The 22,936-nt window shown below is 41.0% G+C and overlaps 1 protein-coding gene across 4 annotated transcripts; it reads left to right on the top strand.

Annotated features, from left to right (window-relative positions):
• Positions 1-397: 397 nt before the first annotated feature.
• On the top strand, positions 398-13,182 carry tdrd5 (tudor domain containing 5). Of its 4 annotated transcripts, none has more exons than XM_071486094.1 (18): positions 398-704; positions 1,748-1,981; positions 2,148-2,359; positions 2,745-3,051; positions 3,292-3,464; positions 3,916-3,999; positions 4,420-4,476; positions 4,693-4,855; positions 5,619-5,794; positions 6,134-6,351; positions 6,626-6,835; positions 6,939-7,005; positions 7,429-7,629; positions 7,867-8,001; positions 9,634-9,699; positions 10,234-10,419; positions 10,541-10,721; positions 12,500-13,182. In XM_071486094.1, exons 2-18 carry the CDS (start codon positions 1,753-1,755, stop codon positions 12,565-12,567), a joined length of 2,733 nt encoding a protein of 910 aa, XP_071342195.1. In that variant the 5' UTR covers positions 398-704; positions 1,748-1,752; the 3' UTR covers positions 12,568-13,182. The 4 variants fall into 4 exon arrangements, with proteins under 4 accessions (XP_071342195.1, XP_071342196.1, XP_071342194.1 ...); XM_071486095.1 differs by having other exon boundaries at positions 1,745-1,981; positions 10,541-10,645; XM_071486093.1 differs by having other exon boundaries at positions 1,745-1,981.
• Positions 13,183-22,936: the final 9,754 nt, after the last annotated feature.

Raw genomic sequence — 22,936 nt, 5'->3', positions numbered from 1 at the left:
TGTTTTTACAGGAAAAGACACACACTATCCTCCCTAATGCAACCCTAATTACACTGAAAATTAATTATGTGGGCCACCTGTCCTTCTGTTGTGGAAGTCCCGTAAGAGACAAGGGAGGGCCTCAGATCAAGCAGCACAATGCTGAACTGGGGGCTAAATTTCTTGAAAAGTGAATAAATAAGTAGAGTGATTAGTGAATAAATAAATATAGTGAATAAATATGGCACTAGAAAAGCGAATTATAGTATATTATAGTACTGACACCACATGCCCAATCCTTTTGTAAACTACCAAGGCTAAAAAAAATATTACTGCTCTGATCACAAACTTTGCCACAGTGCACACTTCCGTGATGGTTTTTCTTTTCTGTTGAGGTAGTCATCATCCTCTCTGCAACAAACGATCTTTGTTCAGGGCGCTGCCACGGTAATACCGCAGTGATGTTTTTTTTCTGAACTAGACAGGTAATCGGGAGAACAGCTTCGTGTTTTTATTATTTTTTAAGTAAAATAAATAGGTTTGGACGTTTGGTTTAACTTTCCTGTTGACAAGAAACACGCAGTCCTTTTTTTTTTTGTTTTTGTTTTTTGTTTTTTTTACACGTTAAAGGTCCACAACGGTTTGCTAGCAACAGGTGTGGAGGTTAAACTAACTGTAAACCGAGACGTCGTGGGAGGATGCTGCAGAGACACTGAAGACTCAGGGTAAAGTTATGTCCACAATACTTTTGGAGCCATTTACTTACAGTGTCTCTGTATTTAAATACGCTGCAAATTGAGTTTTGTCAGTATTGCAAGAGTTAACTGTTACAGACGCTTTACGGCTCTGCTAGCTGGAGGCTAACGTTAACTTTTGCTACAGCAGTTTACTTTGTTAGCCATGTGCATTTGTCGATGGCGTGTCTGTGCAGACCAGATCAGAGCTTTTTTTGCTTTTTTTTTACTTTTTTACATCGATTTATGGGACAGTAGTGTTACTTGAATGTGCTTTATTGAACCTATAATGACATGAAATGCCAAGTAGCAGTTGTGGTATATGAATAAAGTAGCAATTTAAAAATGGCTGAAAGCAAAAAGGTTGGATGGGCGCCGTGACCTCAACTGCTACCATCACTTTCATCCATCTATATGTGTATATTTTTATAAAGCAAAATTTGACCATACGATTTTGACTTAATGGTTTCATTCCATATATTTTAGCAGCAAGACTGAGTGAAATCAATCCAGTATTTGAGACTTTGTTTTAGCATATTGTGAACTTCATTTCTCTGGTGCTTATGTAGTATCTGAAGTTTGGTATGTTTAGATAGGGGCCCCAGGTCAGAGGATGCACTGGGAGATGGGTGCTTCTCTGTTTAGGAAAATGTGGCCTTTTTTGGTCTTAGGTCTAGGGGTTTTGGGAGATGAAAATGAGGCCTTTTATGGTATGGATCATATACGTTGTCTTAGGTTCATGAAGACAACCAACCCATATAGACGGGGAGTTAGAGCAGTTATTCAGAGGAGAATCATATTGGCTTCGACTCCTCTCTCATGCAATCCATGGTGCTTGATTCGATGCTGGACTTCTTTGTAATAAACCTCTTTATATACAAGTAAGACGGTGTCAGCGGAGTTTTCTTCATCATCATCACATCATCGCTGTTTAATAAACAACACTTACGCCACAGTAAGACCTGGCAGGGTTCAGGATGTACAAAATGTTAAATTACATTTTGCTCCCTGCTGTGTTCTCCACATGTCAGCAGCCAAGATGAACCAGGAAGAGATTATGTCAAAGCTCAAGAAGGATGTTCGCTCCTTGCTCATTTCTTCCAAGATGGGCCTGGAGCCTGATCAGCTCAGGCGAGACTATGCTGCAATGTTAGGGCATCCCATGCCCCTGAAACAGCTGGGCTTCAGAAACATCATGGATATGGTGAAGGAGATGCCCGACGTGGTGTCTGTCAACTTCAGAGCAGATGGTAGCCCATTCTTAAAGGGTAGAGTCTTTTTATTCATTTCAGCGTGTATTTGAATACTGTTTCAGTACATTGCATCAAAATTAAGTAAACTGTGTTTAATGCACAGGCCCTCATTCTTTTGCCTTTCAAACATCTGAATAAGGTCTCATATTTCATGCTCTGACATTCGTTCCCACCGTTACAGCTGTTAGCAATGAGTCCACCCAGAACATTGAGGAGCTGGTAGCCAAGCAGCGCACGTCTAAGGCCAACAAGAAAGTCAGGAGGGGAGGTGTCAGCTGCTTTTCGCCCCGCTACTGTCAGCTGCCTCCCTCTGTGGTCCTTCCCAGAAGAGGTCGTGCTCCTCCAGCTCTCCCAGCCCAGCTCAGGGCACAGCTCCGCCTCCTGCTCTCTCAGGTATGATTTGTTTGTCACCAAAGCCTATTGTGTGTGTTCTCCATAATAAGCTTGAGTGTTTCTGTTTGAGTCTGTTTGGTTAGTGAGTTTTTCAGCTGTTTGATCAAAGTTAACAAAAGCCAGAATGACACTGTCCAAGCCAACTTTCCTTCCCTTGAAACGGAATAAAAATATGAAGATGAGATGAGATTTTTTAAGCCTTGTGGTGTCTAGATTGTTTAAATGAGTTGTGCTTTGTACTATTCAAACATATACTCAACTAAATCAGAGGCAGGGAGGCCAGACTGACTGCTCAGTCTTTTTTAAATTTTTCTAACTAAAATCAGGTTGCCCTGTTATTGCAAGATGTTGTCTTGTTTGAGTAATGATGCAGCTCCTCTCCCAGGGTCCTCTTAGGTTATCTGAGCTGGAGACCAGCTTCCTGCGTTGCTTCGGCCACCCCCTGCGTGTCCACAACTACGGCTTCTACTCCACAGGAGAGATGCTGGAGGCAGCGGGGGACATGGTCCTCATCCAGCAAGGACGGCTGGGCTCAGTTCTGACCCTGAGAGAACACATGCTACCCAGGCCACTGCTCAGAGCGTCCAGTTTATCTAGGAGGGCTGGACCTATAAAGCCAGAATCGCCTAGAACTGACACGCCAGCATCCCAAGGGCCAGGCACCAGAGGTCAGACAACAACAATATCCCCAGGTGTGTTATTAGAGAGGTGGGTTTGCATTGGTGGTAAAAACATCCATTTTTGGATACTCTTTTGAAATTGGATCACTGTTTAATCTGTCCAAAGTGCATGGATTGGCTATGTGTCAGTGGGGTTATTAGGTCAGTGATGACAAACCAACACACTGTCCAAACTCTGTGTATGAAATTATTTTGCAGAGAAAGCACTAAGCGGGAGTTCCTCATATTTTGAAATGCTTTCGTGCTTGTCAGCTAAAGTTCCAGTAAAGCAGAGTCCTCTGCACCAGCCCTCCACTGAGACCATGGGCCCTGACTGTAAAGAGTCAACAACTATCAGTAACAAGCCAAACATGGTTGAGAAGAACCAGCAAGTTGAACAAAAGCTCTGCCAGGAAGGTCAACTTTTTCAGAAACGTGTCCTCAAGGTTTGTTCTCATTTAAAACACAGAAATGTAGTATCTGCACATGAAATATGTATGAGTTGCTTAAAACAAGACATGAAAATATCAGGGAACAATATTCAGTATTCTGTTCCTCCCAGGTCTTGTTACATAACCAAAACTTTATCAAATGGCAACTTAGAGAAAACTGATATCTATAAGAAGCAAAAGAAAATTCTTGTGTATGCTGTATCCTCTGTTTTGTGTTGCAGTTGCAACCCTTAAACTTTTGTTTTGGTCACATGGAGCCTTGTTAAGCATTCACAGTGTTACTTATAAGGGCTCATTTTGACAAACAACAGCAGAAATGCAACACATACTTTATCACTGAATCACTTAAACGATTAAATGAACTGTGGTGGAGGGAAAATTTACTGTGCACTTATTTAATTTAAGTACAGTTATCTTTGTTCTTGCCACTTAAATTCTACATCAGCTGGAAGAGGAGCTTCGGCAGCAAATCCTGGAGAATGGAGTAGCTGGCACCATCAGTCAGGAGCTGAAGGACAAGTTGCGAAAGGTCAGACTTCCTGCTAGTTTATAAGCAGGTGTCTTAGTGTCGCTAATTGCTGATTAAAAGTCTCTAATATGCTTTGCTCTCATGGCAAGAATTACCTCAAGGTCTATTAAGCGGTCACTAACTGTATGATTGGAGGCAAGGTGCAGGCCTGTTTTAGTTGCTCTCTTTAAGGAAAAAAAAAATCAGTTTTATAAATCCATAAATCTAAAGAAGTGATGTTTTCTGAAATGTAAGGGTGAACTTGACTAGAATTCAAATAAAGTTGCAAACTTCCACATCTCCTCCCTGAATGGGGAAAAACAAACAAGTTCAGAAATTAAAAAAAAAAAAAAAAAAAAGAAGAATTTTGGTGATAAGATGACCAAGACACATGGTCTCAAGTCTCATAATGAAACACTTCATATGTTCATAACTCTGCAGGTTGTAGCTCAGACCAGCGCTGGATTATCAGTGCATGATCTACCTGCTGAGTATAAGGTAAAAAAACCTTCATATCATCACATTAGAGTTTCAGACAAATTAGTCATCTCATTTGAGGAACAGGATTCAGTCTTCCCAGATCCAGCAAAATTAAAAAAGCATTGGCTTCACTGTTTTGGATTTTGTTTATTGCTTTTTGAGCAGCTGACTTATCTGGAAAGATACATGGTGAAGTTATTGGGAAGCTCACTTGTGGTGTTTTTTGCTCTTCAGAAGCTTTTTGGCGAGGAGCTGCCGCTGCTACAGAGTGGCTTTGTCAGTGTCACTGAACTTGTTGGTGCCATGAGTGACACCTTCCATCTAAAACCTGAAGGGGGTGACAACGCACACCACTGGATAGTCAAGGACATACAGGACAGTGACAGCGCACAGTCAGGTGTGTATGTGCATGTGTTCAAATACCAGTAGTAAAGGCCGGGTTATGGTTTGTGGATGGTGGAGTGAAAAGCCAGCTGTCATAGAGAGAGGGGAGACATGATATTTATTTAAGATGGGCACATTTTCAGTCTCTCCAGAAAGCCCTCAACAGAAGGGACAGAGTTGAGTAAAAAATGAAAAAAGAGGCATAGGGGACTAAAATCCTTGTCTCCTTTCTCACCTCCACACAGCTGGCCAATCACAGCGTGAAGTGGCTGTCCTTGTAGGCTCACAGAGACCCCCTCTTAATATGTCTGGTGGTGGGACTTTTCTAACCTATCCAACAAGCACATCAGACAGGTTATGAAGCCAGTTTCAGTATCACCGTAACTACTACTTACTTCTTTATTTTCTATAGGTTTGATGTACAAAATCTACACTCAACACTTTGCTTATCATGTTAGTCATCACACCTTGACATTTCACTTGGGAAGACAAACACTTGGAATAAGGATAGGCTGGAAAAATTGTGGAAAATTTTGGACAATTAATTTGGTGGTTGCAGTCACTGACTGATGTAGCTGTAAATGTTACGTTGATCTTTTTTCTGTCTCTTTATTTATCCACTACCAGTGTATCATCAGGATATCAGTCTGTTTCTGCAGTCAAATATGTTTCTAATGACCTGTTGCAATAAATGGTGGTGTCTGAGATATGATGAACATTCTTGTGGAACAATGGCATTTAACTAAGTGTGAAATTTATTTTTCTTAATTTTGCAGACTCAAAGGAATCTGGGAGTTTTGGTAATGGTGTGAAGCTGCCATTTAAGAGCTATTACTTCAGCTGCGGAGAGTCTCCATGGGAAGGCAAGATGGGAGCAGACAACGATGATATCACAGCAGATGATGAGAATGAGGAGATGGAGACCAGTAACAATTCCAAGAACCAAGAAATGGTAATGGTATTTTTTTTTCATCACATAATTTTACATTTCCAGGCTCTAAGGACAGGAGAGAAACCAAAATGAATATTCTGTCAAGTATAAAGAGCATAAACGAGCTGTGATGCCAATGCAAACCATTGATTTTCAGTGCACTTAACAAGCAGGCACCAATGGCTACGTTATCAGTGTATGCAGGTTAGATGCCCTGAAACCTTATTTACTTATTACTTATTTACTTAAGTTTTTGTAATACATTATATCACTTACTATGTTTTGTAGAGTAATATTGAATATAGAGTAACACTGGTGTGTCCTGCAAACCACTCTCACTTTTTAAATCAATGCCTGTAGGTGGTGGAGGAGGTGTATCCTGCCATTCAGGTGTATAGCAGCCCTGCTGTGCCCCTGGATGCCCTGCAGAGTCAACGCCTCAGACCGCCGACGCGTCGTGGTGCTCGAGAGCTGGTAGAAGTTCTGGTGGAAAAGGTGGAGTCGCCAGGACATTTCTACATCCGCTTCAGCGAGAGCAAGGAGGCGCAAGCTATGGATGACATGATGATTGAGATGAGGTGGTAGAAATGTTGGTGGCAGCTTAGTTCAAAGATAATACACTAACACTCCCTGTATCTGTTGTGCCAGCTGTATTATCAGGGCTCCCCTTCAGAACTGAACAGTCTAATCAGTAATCTAATGCTTAATGGCCTTCTGTGTTAAGCATTTCATAATGTCTGGCACACGCTCCCTCTAAGTCAAACAATATAGCTATGTCTGATCTTAAAAAAAAAAAAAGAGTACTCAGGTCTCACTAATCTATCACCCTTCCTCTCTGCTTTTCTGCTACAGGCGATGTTACACCTGTCCTGAGGTGTCGGAGCGCTACAGCCTCCCTGAGCGGTTTGTCCGACGGGGCCAGGTGTGCTGCGTGTCGCCTAAAGGAATGTGGTTCTACCGGGTGGTGATCCATCGGATCATCAGCCCCACTCAAGTTGAAGTGTACTACGTTGACTTTGGCGATACAACCGTTGTGCAGAGTTCCAGCCTCAAGTTCCTGAAGTAGGGGCATTGCAAACACTGAAGCAATCAATCTAGTCCTACTCGTAAGTTGGTCAGTTTGTGTATTTTTTGGCTGAGCTCGCTACATCTCTCCATTTCTCAGGTCATGTTATTCAGTTCTTCCAGCACAAGCTGTTCCATCATCACTCGCTGGAATTAAACCCACCACTGTGAGTCTGATAGATGATCTAATATTATATTCACAAGTGGCTGACAAACCTTCATGCACAGTTCTGCATCACCATCTCGTAAATGCTAAAATGTCAGCTTTATCCACCTTCTATCCTCTTTGAGTACTGTAGACAGTGTTGAACTTCATGTTAAACTTTGTAGACTTTTAAAGAGCCATCGTGATAGTTCAAAAACATGTGACTCGCAGATACAGCCCCTTTATGATCATTTAAAAGTTTCTTAGGAAATGAACAGAAATAGTTAACACTAGTCAGGGGGTCTATTGTTGAAATAATCATATGTGAAAGTGGTTTCTACTTAAATCTAACTACTTACAGTTGCACAAAGTTTTACTCTTGCATATGTGAATAAATATAAACCCAGCAAGGTGCTCCTCAGTGCTGTGACCATTCATCTCACAGGGCAGCTGGACTCCTGTGGCCACAGCTTCTTTCCAGAGGCTGTGCTCTGATTGCACCTTGGTGGGAGCTCTGGAATGTTACACTGGAGATGTGCTGCAGCTTTACCTGTGTGACACACACACCAACAACGACATCTACATCCACACCGTTCTGCTGAGCCAGGGACATGGGACACCCTGCAGCCCTGCAGCCAGTGCAGCTGTGAGCCACACACACACATAAACAACTTTTTTGTGTCATGACTACAATAAACTGGCAGGTGTCCTTTTAAATATGTTGAAGATACATGAGCATCCATCAAACATCAGTGTTTCAGTACTGAATTGCTGTATGAGATTTGCACCACATTATGAAGAAGAGTAATAACAGTTAGCTGTATCATTAATATTTTTGATTCGGGCTAGGACGTCAGATAATTCACTGCTATTATTTGCTCAGCTGTGTGTCCAGGTCAGTCCAGTGAGTCTCTACCTGGGGGAGGGAAAGGTTCACCTGCCGGAGATAGGAGAGGAGAGGACTTCCTGCCTTCAGCCAGAAAACACTCCTGAACAGTCCATGTCAGCCACACTGAAGGTAATCCTGACACACAGGGCCTAAAGGCCAATTCATACTTTGTGCGTCCACATGGGTCTGCTTCGTTCTGGGTGGTATAAATGTTGTCATCCGCCCACATCCGCAAGGGTCCACACGGACAATGTTCGCATGCAGCCTAAAATATGTGACTGTGCAGACTGTGCAGAGCAAGCGCAGCTACTGCACCTGTTCCACCAAAATGGATTCTTGTTTTGAAGAGAAGTTGCCTTTCTCTTGCTCTCCCCTTCTATTTCCCAATTTATTTATTTATTTATTTTTTTCGGTTAGCAAAGAACGCTGTGGTGCATTACCGCCACCAACTGTCTGCAGTGTGCTGCAAATGCGTGGCGAATGCAAGTCTCAATTGTTTCTTATCTATGAGTGCACTCTCTCACTTCCTCTTTCTTAGCCAGTCTTATAATGTCGCTGGAACCAGACTTTCATTTTTCGCTGTCCATAGCTCTTATCTTACCAGCCATACTGTCAGTGCTGCAGACCCACTGCAGCGCTAAGCACCCTCAACACACATACTGGCATGCACACACAAACACACAGTCACTGCACGCATTCAGATCAAACATACATTTTGCTGAAGGGGTGGGAGGTGGCGGTGGCGGCAGCGGTCCAGTGCCGCTAAATGTATAGCCAGGCTGTTGGAAGGTCACAGCTTGTTGTTGACCATTAAATAACATGGCAGGCTGTTTGATGGATACTAGCTCGCAAGAACTGAACCCCCATGGATAAAGCAGCCCCCCTGTTACCCACAGATACCGTTCATAGATGGTGAAATTGTTAATATGTTACCACTTCTGTAATAATCCTGTGATGAGAGGGTTTGATTCTGTCAACATGGAGCTGATTTGAAAGTTGGATCCCACCTGGTAAATGTCAAACTTGAAGCTTATGTGAGCGATGTCGCATGTGAAATGTGTCTTCAGCGGATGTTTTTTTTTTTTTTAAACTTTTGAACAAACTTGAACTGTTTTATGAGCCTCTGCTGACTGTGGATGGGGTAATAAATCTGAATGTTGACTTAATTTGTAACCCAAGATTGCGACATGCTGCTCTGAATAATTACTTAAATGTGTACTTTAATATGCCTGAGCCATTATTCACTGTCACCTAATAAGCCTGACAGATCTCCACAGTATCTCTTCTATTGTTTATCTATACAGTCTATAAATTAAATTAAGTAGCTTAATTGAAAATGACTTGCAGCGTTTAAGAGCGCCTCTTTTCCCTAAAGTATGAGTTTCATCTGATGGTAATAGAGGCAGTCGTTAATTTGGTGGAGGCAGTCTGACTCCAACACAAACAGCTCCAGGAAATTAAGCAGTTATTTGAACCATATATTACACTTATAGTTACAGTCAACGTGCTCACAAATCCGCTGCAGTGAATGAATATCTTCTGTTTGGACTAAAGTCACAGGACTTTTTATGTTCATTGAAGAAAAGCCACTATGTAAATGTTTATTATTGTCACATTAATAACCAATGTACAATATAACGCACATCTGCTGTATGTAGATTTATGGACGTATTAATCGACATGTAGCAAATCCAACTAAAGACCATTTGTTTGTGAAATTTTAAGTATATAGGAGTTTAATTGTTTTTTTTGGTGTCTCAGGGAGAAGAGGAAGAGCTGCCCGCCCTGGAGTTTATTGAAGACAATGAGGTCAGCCCACACATCCAGGTATGACCACCTGACACTGACTCCACCGCTGCCTTCATTCTGTGTATTTGCAAAACTTAAATTTGACATGCTGCTTTTAGCTTTTGTGTGGCATCATGTTTTTGCTTATTTATTCAACACCTCAGTCACAGCAACAGGTAAACTAAGCATTTTGGAGCAGCTGAAACTTAATGTGATAAAGACTGAGCAGAAATCTTGAGGTGTAAACACAGGTTTGATTCATCATGCGTGTTCACCAAAAAACATCAATAAACAAAACAGATTTTATGACTTCCCTTAAAAGGATTAAGACTGAATTATTAATGTTCATCTTAACTGACTTGTGGAATAGAGCTCAGGTTATTGGATTTTGGATCTCTGATTTGCGTAGCCTCTTTCACTGCAATCACCTAATTTTTATAAAGAATAAATGGGTTACAACATAAAGATAGACAGTGCTGTTTGTCTGTATCTGGACAAAAAGATTTTGTGTTGACAAAAACAGAATAGCCTGAACAAAGCACTGATGAAGTCTTATTATTGTGTCTTCTTCAGGTTAAGCAGGTCAACCCGTTCAGTGCTCTGCTAAATGATGAAACCCTCAGCTGTAGTGAACTGGGCTGGGCCTTGACCAATCAGTCCCCTTCTACCAACCCTACAAGTCCCACTTCCAGCTGTCTTGCCTCTCCTGATGTGACCCAACCCAAGACAACCCCATTTCACTGTAAAGCTGAAGTTAAAGTGAGGAGGCACCATTTGTCTTTGGGTTTCTGGAAGCAAAATCTTTGTAAAGCACTTTAAAAACTCAAAAATAAGTGATAGTTGTTTTTTGGCCATTTATGAAACTTTACTCTGTTTTCAGCCGTTGAGCATGACCCCTCCGACACCTCCATCCAGCATTGATTCCAGCTCCTGCTGTCCAACACTTGAAGAGCAGCACCAGCCAAAGGTTGCTGCCCCCTTGTTGGTGAGGCCACCTCCGATCCTGAGGACCCTGAGCCTCCACACCCCTGACCTGGGCCAAATGCAGAACCGCACTCAGGGTAGATAAGCAAAGCACATACTGATTTATTTTTTGAGGGAGGTACAGTACCCAATGCGCACAAGTTGTGACGTGTATAAACATTTGATTTGTCAAGTCCTCACATAGGCCTTTAATCATTTGTAAGAGTAGTTATTATTTCCTCCGTATTGTAAAATAATAACACTGTGGAACAAATCTCCTAATGTACACACAAAGACTTGTCTTCTCTGTTGCACACACAGCCATTTTCTAACGTAATTATACGATGACCTTCATTAACCTGCACATGTGCACACATTGGCTCCGTCTCTCTCTGCCACACACATAAAAAAACCTTCAATGAAATTAGAGTGTATCCATGGATGCAGAGAGGGCGTATTGATTTCCACCCTTCTGCTTGCAGTGGTGGATGTACCTGTACTGAGAACCTGACACAGATTCAATTAGACCTGTTACCAGAGCTATTTGACCCAACAAGCTGCTTTCATTGCATTTGTCCTGATATCGATACATCGCAGTTCCACCATGCTTCCACCACTTGCCCAGTGTTAATGAAAAAAGCAAAACAAGAGTGGGTCAAGGCAGATATATCCACAAATCGCTTTTTGCGAAGGGCAGCGTTGCTGAGTGCACATAGCACTCAAATCACAGCTGCACAAATACAGATAAAAACACAAGATAGAAACTGGAATTGGTGCAGGACGGCTCAAATGACACGTATGATGTTTGTGTGTCTGCTCTGAAAATGTACGTGACTACATAAAGGCAGCAAAATTTGACATTCTGCTGACGATATTCCCTGTAGTTAATGTAATGTAATATAATAACTAGTTAACGTGTATTAACTACAGGCTAATGGCTGTACTAAATAGCTTCCTCTTCCTCTTCTCTATGTTTTGTCTTAGTATGACCACAGACATTGTATGTTAGGTTCCCTGAAAAACCTGACATTGCAGTAACTGGAACCCAAAACAAACAAAAAAAATTACACTATCACGCGAATGCAGCCCCGGCACTTGTCCATCGATGCGATTCTCTTGCATCTCTCTTGATGTGCCTACAGCTGAGTTTGTCTGCTCAGCAGATTTTTTTTTTTTTTTACCTGTGAAAGGTTCCGCATTCAGCTTGTTGTTGAGCTGCTCCTCAGAGAAAACACAGTGTGAAGTCTCTGCAGAGTATGGAGCAGAACTGAAAATGACCGTTTCATAGGTTACCTATGTAGTTAGGGTTTTTTTTTGTTTTGTTTTGTTTTTTCAAAAGAGTGACTTAAAACTGAGCTGAGAATCTTGCTTTTGCTGACCTCCAGTGGTTGAAGTTCTTGCTTTGCTGCCATAATGTTGAAGGGCACTGAGAGTGTGCTTGGTGCTCCCTGACATCACTTGCTGCTGGTCCAGCAGAACACACATTAGATCACTACTCACTGTAGGGGCATCGTGACTCACTTTTAACCTGGGGCGTCATCAAAATGATGACCCATTGGTTGTTATGGAGGTAATGCTGTGGCAGAGCTTCCTCTGGGAAGCTTTTTTACACTGATACTCGAGAAGTGGTTAGGGCATGCCCAAGAGAACTTTGATCAGCACAACAAATATTCTCCTGTGACACAATAAATAAAATGAGAGTCAATTATGGAGTTGTGTATGATAAATCACAACCAATTGTCACTCATAATATGGAGGCAAAGTATTTATTCATATGAATCTGTAATTATAATACGTAGTAATGCATATGTTAACATTGTAATATTTAGTATAATAGAATATTTATATTGATATTGTGTTTAATTCCATTGTCCAGGTGTACCTGTTTCTCCACTCCACCTGCGAAACAGTGGCATCCTGTTTCCTTTGTTTGGGGCCAGGTAGGTCGTTCCTCCTGCAGTCTACCCCAAACCAACTCCTAACCCAAATGCATGAATGACTCAAAACACAAAGGAAGGAATATTTAGAGTAATCTTGAAGAAGTACACAACTGATAAAATGTCTTGACACTCTTGGAGAATCCAGTTATGGAATCATTTTGTCAGCAAGGACTCGAGTTATACTCAGACAGTAAAAAGTGTTAAAATCATTTTTATGAGAAGTTAATTTTCATGTCATTTTAATCTCATCTCGATCAGTTTAATTGTATGTTGGGCTCTGTTAGTTTGATATCGCTGTAATTGTACCTCTCTCCTAACAGTTTAGTCTTGGAAGACAAATGGAAAAAATACAGGAAATGGAAGGCCGATCTTTTATAAATGTGAATAAGCTTGTGAATGCTTTTTGTTTTTAAAAAAACTTTTGTTTGGGTCAAGCTTTTTATAAATTTCCCAGGGGCCATCAAGATGCTTGAGATGCATTAAATGGTTTAATTTCCTTACGTTGTTGTTCTGGACAGGGTTAAAACATTTCAATATGCTGTTATAAAGAACATAAGAGAAACATGTAAGTCGTGACAAATCTCATTTTATTTTGGGAAATAAATTTTATTTGCTAATATATTTTAGTATTTCAATTTGTGTCATGTGATTCTAAGTAGTGGGTTTTATAAGATGTTTTTCATTTCAGTGGATAAAACACATTGCTTTACATGAAGACCAAGCATTTTTTCTTATTCTTCAGAACTTGAAATATTTTAACACTCAGTAAAGTGTGTGCAGGAAATTAATTACAGCAGTAATATTAAACATACAGTATTAAATTAAATGGTTAATATAATCCACACATGTAGCATAGAAATTATCTAACTTTCCAACTTTCTTTTGGCATCTTCTCAGGAGGAGTCCATTATCCATTTCCTATAATACATTCATGCTTAGCATGCATTAGCGTTTAGCACAAAGCAGCACTGTTACTTAGTACAGCCTCACAGAGCTGCTAGTACGGCTTTACACACTTATTCTTGTTTGGCAGCTGAATCTTACAACCTGCTGCTGAAACGGATACAATACTGTATTTATCTCCAAATCCAGTGAGTGACTTAAATTTGTGATCCAGGAAATCTTAACGAGCATCAGAACAAGGTGTTTCTTTGTATTACTATTTGATCTGAAAAAAGGAAAAACATTTTCTAAAATGCTCCAGTCAGTGTTGTGATTTTGTGTTGTAGCTCCAGTGAAGCTGCAGCTGTAGTGCATTTCCTCCTCCCTGGCTCTATTTAGGACAGTGTCAATGTGACCTTCAGCCAGGCAATTAATCCATACTTTCCCTCATCCTGCTGACTCAGTCAGACATTTTTTTTTTTCATTTATACAAATCTGTTTTTCAGCATTTGACTTGCGTGACTCTGCTTTTCCAGTGAGGCTGCGTGTGAACAGCTGCACCTTAAAGCCATGTCTCTGAGGTGATATGAATGACTAAAGAGACAAGGTCAGCAGCTAGGAACAATGAATAAAACAAAACAAGACGATAATCTCGAAACTCAATGATGCTCATTGTTGTGAATCAAGATCCTTAAACTGAGCAGAGCTGACAGTTAAGGGGCTATCCAAATGTAGATTCAGATTGTCCTCACAATTCCAAAACCTGGAAAATTTCATTTTCCCATAGAAGTAATGAAAAAGCTTGTGCGTGTATCCTCCTGAAACCCATAGACAGACTGAAACTAAAAGCTAAACCTCAGTAAGCAAATTATTCATAGAGTGGTAAAGGTTAAAGAAGAGTGTGGAGTCCTAGATCATTAGTGTGCTCCCTGCTGGGCTCCCTGACCTTCATTGGTTCAGCCAATTAGCTTTTTAAACGGCTCCTAATGAGAAGAGCTCCTCCTCTCACTCTAACACAGCTACACACACACACACACACACTTTTCATCCCAGATGTAAAATTACAACTTGTAGCCTACATTTACATATGGGATAAATATATGAATACTGTACCTACACACCTGTCCTTTTTTTTGTAATTCAAGAGGAAAGCCTTATCTCTGCATATAAGCTCACATGCAGAGTATTAGTTTTGTGTAGTACATGACAATCATTGAAACAGTGAACACACACACACACTGATTTTTAGGACAAATACAGAATGACAAATATTGGCCTTCACGTACTCGACTTGTCCTTATTTTCAAGCAGACATACAACGGCAGTGTTTAACTAGCGTGCTCTTAATCACACACTCCACTTTTTTTCAGCACCAGTTCACCACAAAAAGCTTTTACCAACGCACACACACATTGCAAAGCATTGCTTAATACAGGCTGAGGCTTGGTACGGCAGACACTCAGTAAACCTTATTAAGGAGCAGCGTAATGTTGTTGTAGCTGAATTAGCAGCCGACAGCAGCAGAGCATCTGTGAGCTGAATGAAGCATGAAGATCTGATGGCTTTGATTTACAGACGAGACCCTGAGCCAGACTGTCAGAAGAACACTGCCTTTGTCTCACAGGCTTGGTGACTGGTACTGTTGATCATTCGGGTGTTTGTCTCTGTTTTTTTTTTTTTTTTTTGTTGTTGTATTTTTCCCCCATTTACATTCATATTTTTATTCTAGAGCAATTTTATTGACGGCACTCTTGAAAGCCTGCTTTTTGTATGTTGTAAAAGTATACGGGTTACGTTTTTTTTTTCCATATGTTTTTCCAGTCAATTTTAAGAAGCATCATCAAAATATTCGGGATCAATAATCATTAAATTTAATACTTCTCAGTGTAAAAAACTAACTTCTTTAAATTATGTACTTTCAGTTGATAGGAGCTCAACTTTTCTCATACATTTGTTGTTGAGCACTGTAATTCCTCCATTGATGCTCTGTTAACCTGAATTTTAATTTCTTTTCTTGATCAATCACAAAATCTCCTACTGTTGCTGACTACACAGTAATTAAGCCCTCGCTCTCCTTTACATTCCCACCTGAGCGGAGGCTGTCAGCTGGCTAAAAAGCTGTCATAGTCTAATCACAAAATCAATCAGGTGGATCAGTGATGACATCATCAGGTCACAGCCAGACGGATATTAACCATGGCTGTTCACTACTACTGGGACAGTCAAATGTTGACTGTGCAAGACCTTAAATATGGTTTCTGGGGGTGTGTTTTACTGCCTGAAATATGTCAGTGTGTTTTTAGTTAGATGTTCCCCAAGTCTTTCTGAATATGTGGTTGTAATCAATATTATTGTAGTTATTGATAGTAGACAGAATAATGATGTTTTTCTTTTCACATTCACTAGAGAGAAAATCAGTTAACTGGTTACTGTGCATGGCAATATGTTTCCAAATCACAGTTATACAAAGGACAGAAACATCCTGTTTGGCCAGTGGACTAGTGTGTCTTTTGTTTAACAGCTATTTGTTTTTCAGCGAGGAAGTTCTATGGTTTCGGATCTTACATATTTTTCTTTTGGCACCAGCACGGGTTTTCAATTTTTCAGACTGCTCACCAGATCTACACCCTGACCAAAATGCACAGCAATGATTAGCTGCATAATCTGCTCTTCCTCTTTCCCTCTAGCCATCCTTCCTCTTTATTCTCTTTATTATCCTCCCTGTAGCTCGGCTCAGTTTGTAGCAAGCTTTGTATTTGGTGTGTTCTTGGATTTTTGTAGCTTACCTTTGTGTGTATGTGTGGTTTTTTTTTTTTGGATATTAGTGTGTGCGTTCTAATAAGGTGTGTAGTATTTGGGGAAGTTTGTGTGTGAGCGCAAGCTGTGTACGTGTGAATTTATATGCTGTGTGTAAATGAGTGTGTATTAAGTCACACTCATCCGCTGAGAGATAATTTCTGGGAGAGAGGCGCCTTTATTTTTATCCCTGTGTCAAAATTCTTATCTGCTGCATTAATTTTAGGACAATTGGAAGAAGAGTGGAGAGGAGCTTCATTCTCCTACCAATCCGTCAGGCCTCTAGTTGCACATATCAGAGAAGGCAGCACTCCAAATGAAGCTTTTACACTCTGCATGTTGGATTTATATGTTACACTTGGTTAAGTTTTCCTGTTTCACCCAAATCCAAACAGCACTTGAGTACAATCAACTTTATAAGTTTGTCCTATGACATACTGCTGTCAAGGCATGATTATTTGTATGGCCTGTAATCACAGCACTCACAATAGTCTTAAAGGGCTGATCTGAATCTACTGCAGGTAATACACTGACTATGCATGACTACTGCACACAACCCCACGTCAAATAAACCAACCTATCACTTGAACAGATAACCCAAGCAACAAACAGTGTTGTGTTGTGTTGAGTTATGGGAAATGTAGGACTCTACAATTTTGGAGCTAGCTAGCACTGTTAGTGTTGAGTTGATACTGTACTAGATAAAAGGTGGCGTTATAGCAGAGGCTGTAGGAGCCTTTTCTTGTAGTTTTGGGTTTTTTTAGAGTGTGCCTTTATACAAAAGAAGGGGCACGCTTCCAGCTGTGCCTCCTGCCACTCCAAGTGTGAGAATTTATCGCTCTGTGAATTAATGGATGCCTTGAAGAGACCCTGGGGGGCAGACAAGAGCTGTCTGTGGGAAGGACAGAAGGATGGAGGGAGAGAAGATGAGTGAAGATTAATGCTTGATGGTCTCTCTTATGACTGCACTTTCTGGTGGTGTCCCAGTTTAAATTTTAATTTGTGAAGTGCCAGTTTAGACCTCCTCCTGTATAGCAAATCTGGTTTTAAGAGGATCAGCCTGGGAAACTATTATGTTTTGGTGAGCGACATGACATCCTCAACCAGAGCAGCATCTCAGAATGGAAACACTACACTTCCGGCTGTTCTCCACCTGGATGCAGATGTGGCCAGTGTTGTTTGCCAGCAGGGTCCAGCTGCAGCTGTGCTCAGGGCTTAGTTTATATGCGATGGCACACACTGACAGTTCCATTAAACCATATTTATGGCAGCCACAAATAATCGATATGCAGATATGCCAGGCTGTCTGCATTCGCAGAATTGTCTTTGGTCCAGCAATGCCATGCATCAAACTGCCACGCTCAGTGACAACAGAGACAATATGCACCATCACTGGGTATTGTTTGTCCCCATAGACCTCTCTCACTCTCCCTCTCTCTGTCTTGTATCCTGTCCTTCCTTCATCATCTTTTCCTCACCCCATCCCCCCTTCCGCTTTCCTTCTCTGCTTCAACAAAAACTTCAGTTTGTGCTGAAAATTGTTCCTGTAAAAGATAATAAAATATATAAATTGTATAATTAGGTAGAAACGATATACTCTGTATGAATGTTCCTGTAAAGAGTGTTTGCCCTCTATTAAGTACTGCGAATCTCTGTAGTTAAACCCTCTCTTCTCACTCCATATGCAGTCCCTGTGGTGCATTACACAGGATTTATAGAACAAAAGACAGTCAGCTGTACAACATATCTAGGATGAGCAGGCTCAAACTCATTCATATAGACAACATCACAAACAGAGCAGCAGTGCTCTGTCTTCCACAGCTGCAGAGCTGTAACTGTCAGCAGTGGGACGCCACAAACCTTCAGTATAGACACTCATTGAAGGACACAACCCTATTCAACATGGCTATCGTATAGAAAAAAATCAGGAACAAGGAGTTACAGAAAGTTGATACTGGTTGATTCTGCAAAATCTCATTACATTCAATGACAACATTGTTGTATGTTGTCGTTGAATAGAAACATAGATTGTTTGCTGCCAGCCGGGCTTGTGTGTTACCTGCTTTGGCTTGGGAGCAAGGAGCGAGCAGCTTCCCCAAGTGAAGGAGTTCAGAGTATCTGAGGGATTTGTTCATGAGTGGATAAAATGAGAGGATAAGACTAACAAGGGTGAAATTGACCAGCAGCCTGAAGGCTTAACATCTGAACCCAATTTGAACCTATTTCCATGAGGCAAGGGTTAGAATCTAGATCATAGGCAGACACAAGTGACCATACCGAGGTTTAGTTGTAGGGTGTCTTGACTAATCCCTGAAAACATGATGGGGGCTTTAAGGAACATGGAGTTGAACCACTGCTCTTTTGAGCTAAAAGGAACCATTTGATATGGTTTGGGTGTCTGATCAGGCTGCTTTCTGGACACCCCACTGTGGACATAGTATGTTCATATCCAACTGTATGGAGACCCCAGGTAGAGGACATGTTCTGGGGAAAAGGACATCTGGCTAACTTTATCGGTGTTCTGCAGTCATGTCCTCCACCCACAGTGGCGGAGAAAATAGATGAACGGATCAATGGAGGGACGTTCTAATTAGTCACTCCACCAAATGAGAACAATATGACTCAGTGCGAGTTCCTGTGTGTGTGTGTGTGATTGCTGTCGACTTATTGTGTTCTGTTCATTTGCTGTGATTTGAAAAGTTGCACATCTGCACTTGAGCTAGCACAGATAGGTGTGGATGTTAACAGCCTATGTGTAATCGATCTTAAACTGATGTTGTCTGTCTTTGCTTAAATGATGAAACGATGTGTTCAGAGAAAGCAGCACTGAATGAAGAGCAGCAGGTCACCTGATGAATGGATTCACTTACAGCCAGCAGAATAATGCTTAGTCATGATCAATCATCACCCACATGCCTCTCCTTTTCTTCTCACCTCCTCTCTCCTGTTTCATCCTCCTCTCTTTTCTTTACTCCTCTCTCCTTCCTGTTTCTACTCCTTTTTTCCTTTTGCTCCTCTCAATTCTTTCTCTGTCTGTGCTGCTCTCTTCTCTTTTCTCTCCCTTCTTTGTCCTCTTCTTTACCCCCTATTTTTGTCATTCGCTTCTCTCCCACTACCCCCACCCCCTGCGTCTCTTTGCTTCCTCTGTCCTCCTCTCCATGTCCACATTTATCTTTGCAGGGACAGGGGAAATTAAAATGTCACCAGTGATCATTGTGTTTACAAAGTTATATTTTAAAGTCACATTGACCAGCTGGAAATCTTGAGTACAGTAAATAGTACATCCTGATGACTGTGAAAAATAAAACCCTGTGTAGCACCAATCTTGCTAAATGTAAAAGATAAGGAATATGTTATGCCCTGCTGGTGAAGCACTTATGTCAAGTCGTAAAATGAAGTGTTTGGCAACTCCATGACTAACAGAGGAAGCTCAAGGCCTGTCTACACCTTCCTGATGGAGTAAGCAATGATGGGAACCACAGTGCATGGGGAGGTGGGATCTTCAAATTTGGGGAAAACTGAAAAACAGTCATATAAAACATTTCAAAAGGTTTTGAGTACAGTGGTACTTTGAATCCTTTTAAAGGGCTATTTGTAAGCTTGTGCTGCCACCCAACATAGTTTCTTGCCGTGAGTGGGCAGTAGCGACTGTTGCTTGACGAGAGCTTCCGTCAACGTTGTAAGAGTTATAATACACCCTCTGAGCAACGCTACATCTCCAGCAATGATTGGAGGCTACGGTCGGGTCAGGTCAGCGAGAGACGGGCCCGGGCTAGAAGAAGTGACAAAGGAGTTAACATTGGTGTTGCTTTCCACCACTGGAGACAGTTCTTGGCAAGTAACTTATCTCTATTTTAGCTTTCATAGTGAGGCAGAGATTTTGGTTTGATGTCTGGTAACTGACAACTATGTGATTAATCTTTGGAACTTTTGACCGTTGAAAGCAACTTGGTTGACATTGAGGAAAGCAACTCTAGTGACATAAACATATATAGATAAATCCAACAGATGAGTTTCAAGCACTTTTTGCTTTGTGTGTTTTTTAGTGTGGATAGGAAACTTTTACAAAACTAACTTCAAACAGAAAACATTGACATGCAAACTGATCTGTATTGACATTAGTGTGGACATGGCCCGAGAGACACCAGTCAGTACACTAAAATACCAGGGATGGGCTCGTCCTGATAAGCATCAAGTCAGAGCTGCCTGGAGCACAGGAAATAGCATTAGCTTTGTTGTCGCGCACACACAGTGACCTCTTACTTCCCAGGTTGCCATAGAGATATTGCTCCATCTTTACACACTCGCAAACAGCTGGCCATGTGAAGGCTAGTGTGTGTGCATATGTACATGTGTGTACAGTAACTATCATTTTTATGGATGCATGTTCATTGCATACTGACTGTTATTTACACACCATATCCACTGCTTGATTAGATTTTATAGAGGCAGCACCTACAGAGCTGAGTCCTAAAACCTGGAAATTATTTAGCATTTTAGCTTTTCCAGTTCCCTCATCCCAAAGTCTTGGTAGATTGGACTCTTTTCTCTGTCTATTCTATGACGGTGGCTTTTGCTGCTTATGCTCACCATTAGCCTGCTTCTGTTTAATCAAAATAAAATGTACCTTTAAAATGTCCTTCATGGAACAGTATCTCCTGTTTCTCTTCATCTGTGAACTTGACTGTGGGACACAAACCTCGGGCTCGAGCTCATCACTGTAATGGATAGCTTGTCTGGCAGACCAATCAATGAATTCCAACAAGCCGATGTTAAGCTCATCTGCTCGGGCTCTTATTAAAACAAATGGTTAAAATCAGACTCATTAATACTCATCACAAACTGTTAGCCTGCTTGCTGACAACAGCGTTAACCACCATGCCAAACCACCAAATCAACCTCTCTCAACCAAAGTTAAACATTATGTATTGTTATATTTGCTGGAATGTTACATGCAGTCAGGTTTTTTTTTTTTAAACCAATGAACACCTCTGAACCTTGAACTTTGCACTTTCTGTGATCTATTCACTCAAGCATGAGCTAGTGCCAGTCTGACTAAAATGTAATACTGTACGAATGCGGTCCTGCAGGCAAAGAGGAAAAGTCACTGCTGACTGACCTAGCAATTTGAGGCTCAGATCTAGTGTCACACCTGGGCAGTTCAGTGCACCTCCCCCAGAGTCAGTACCATCAGTTAAATCAAACACACCCGCAAAGCACTGGCAATACCTCTGCTCCAGCTGATACTGCACTATTGATGCTCTCATGCTCTTATCTAGGAGAGGCTTTTTTGTTCTCTTTCTCAAAGCCTTAACTAAAGTAGAAGATTTTTCAGATAAAAACACATCAATAGAAAAATACAAATTGAATCCTTGAAATTAATCATGTTTTAGTGCTTCAGAACCTTTATTTCTTGACTAAAAACATTTTTTGTAGAAGTTGAGGTTGTGGATGGTTTTGGTTTTAAGGAGTAAAATACCGTATGCTTGTTTGTGTATGTGTATACTAGTGTATAGTTTGGCACCTCAGCCTCAGTAAAAAAACAAACAACAAAAGGAGCAATGAGCAGTAAGTGCACCATGTAAAGTGTCACATCATCTCACCCTTCTGTAGTATCTGCAGAGCGGTTCCTTAAACCCTACTATCCCTTGAAAACGTATTTATTAATGAAGACCCCCACTCTGTTTCACATTCATCCTGTTAATTCGTCGACTTATTTTCATTATAAAAAGCCGCATTATTTCCACTACTACTCTTTCCAATCTGTGTCTGTATTTTGGGCAACTAAGGGTAACATTGCCTCCCACAGCAGTGAAGGCAGTTTTCCAGCTGAATGAACACGCATGACGTATGAGGAGCTGTACAACCAGCAGCTTCATCTCTGCTCTGCAGCTGTAAACTATCATGAACCGAAGCTGCTCTTTCAGGGAAAGTTTTCTCTCCTTCATTTTTAACATTTCAAAGCTCATAACTATTTTTAATGATCAGTTATAAAGTTTTTAGCAATCTTCGGGTGTTTCAGGGGCATTTACCAAATAACTGAATGATATTAGAATGTGTGTTGCATTAACTTTCCTTCTTTCGTTCGTTCTTTCTTACTTTCTTCTGGGACACACACCTGTTCAGTTGCTGTAATAACTTGTGCTTTTAGCCAAATCTGGTCAGCAGCAGGTTTAAGGCAGCTACTCTGCTGTGTTCTGTCGCTGCAGCTCGAGCTCATTAATAAAAACCTGAGGCTGTGTAATGTATTTACTATGGTGTGGCTGTGAAGCAGTTTACATTCATAGCAGTTGTGTTAATGTGTTGTGTTAATGATGTGAAGATCAAATTACTAGCATGCATGTAAATGAACTCACTCAAATACTCGCTGTGCTTTGACTTTCACAGAGAAACTGCATGTTGGTTTATTTATTAGCCAAAAGTTTCAAAAGACATCAGAAAGCTCAGCTAGCACAGAGTTCCTGAATAAGAAAAAGGAGCAAGTTTCAGCCCATCTGGTCATCTTCAGGGTAGAGATTCATCAAAGTGGAACCACTTTAATGTCTTACTAAATAAAGGGTTGTCTGCTCTCTTACCTCTCCCAACCTGACCGTCTTTGTTGAAGCGTTTTAAATACTGCAGCATGTGGCGTTGTGTGAACCCCAAACCACATTTGGGGTTCACACAACGCAAACACATGTTTTTTTTTTGGGGGG

The sequence above is a fragment of the Trachinotus anak genome, unplaced genomic scaffold, assembly GCF_046630095.1.
Source record: "Trachinotus anak isolate AG129_WGS33_773 ecotype Australia unplaced genomic scaffold, CSIRO_AGI_Tana_v1 ptg000010l, whole genome shotgun sequence".
NCBI classification, from domain to species: Eukaryota; Metazoa; Chordata; class Actinopteri; order Carangiformes; family Carangidae; genus Trachinotus; species Trachinotus anak.
This window is presented reverse-complemented; position numbering and strand designations above follow the sequence as displayed.

What these genes read in the sequence shown, in the direction of transcription:
- tdrd5 (XM_071486094.1), top strand. Translation starts at nt 1,753, where the DNA reads ATGAACCAGGAAGAGATTATGTCAAAGCTCAAGAAGGATGTTCGCTCC. An exon ending in CTGGAATTAAACCCACCACT is followed by an intron (nt 7,006 to 7,428) that starts GTGAGTCTGATA and finishes TTCATCTCACAG; the next exon opens with GGCAGCTGGACTCCTGTGGC. An exon ending in AATGCAGAACCGCACTCAGG is followed by an intron (nt 10,722 to 12,499) that starts GTAGATAAGCAA and finishes TCCATTGTCCAG; the next exon opens with GTGTACCTGTTTCTCCACTC.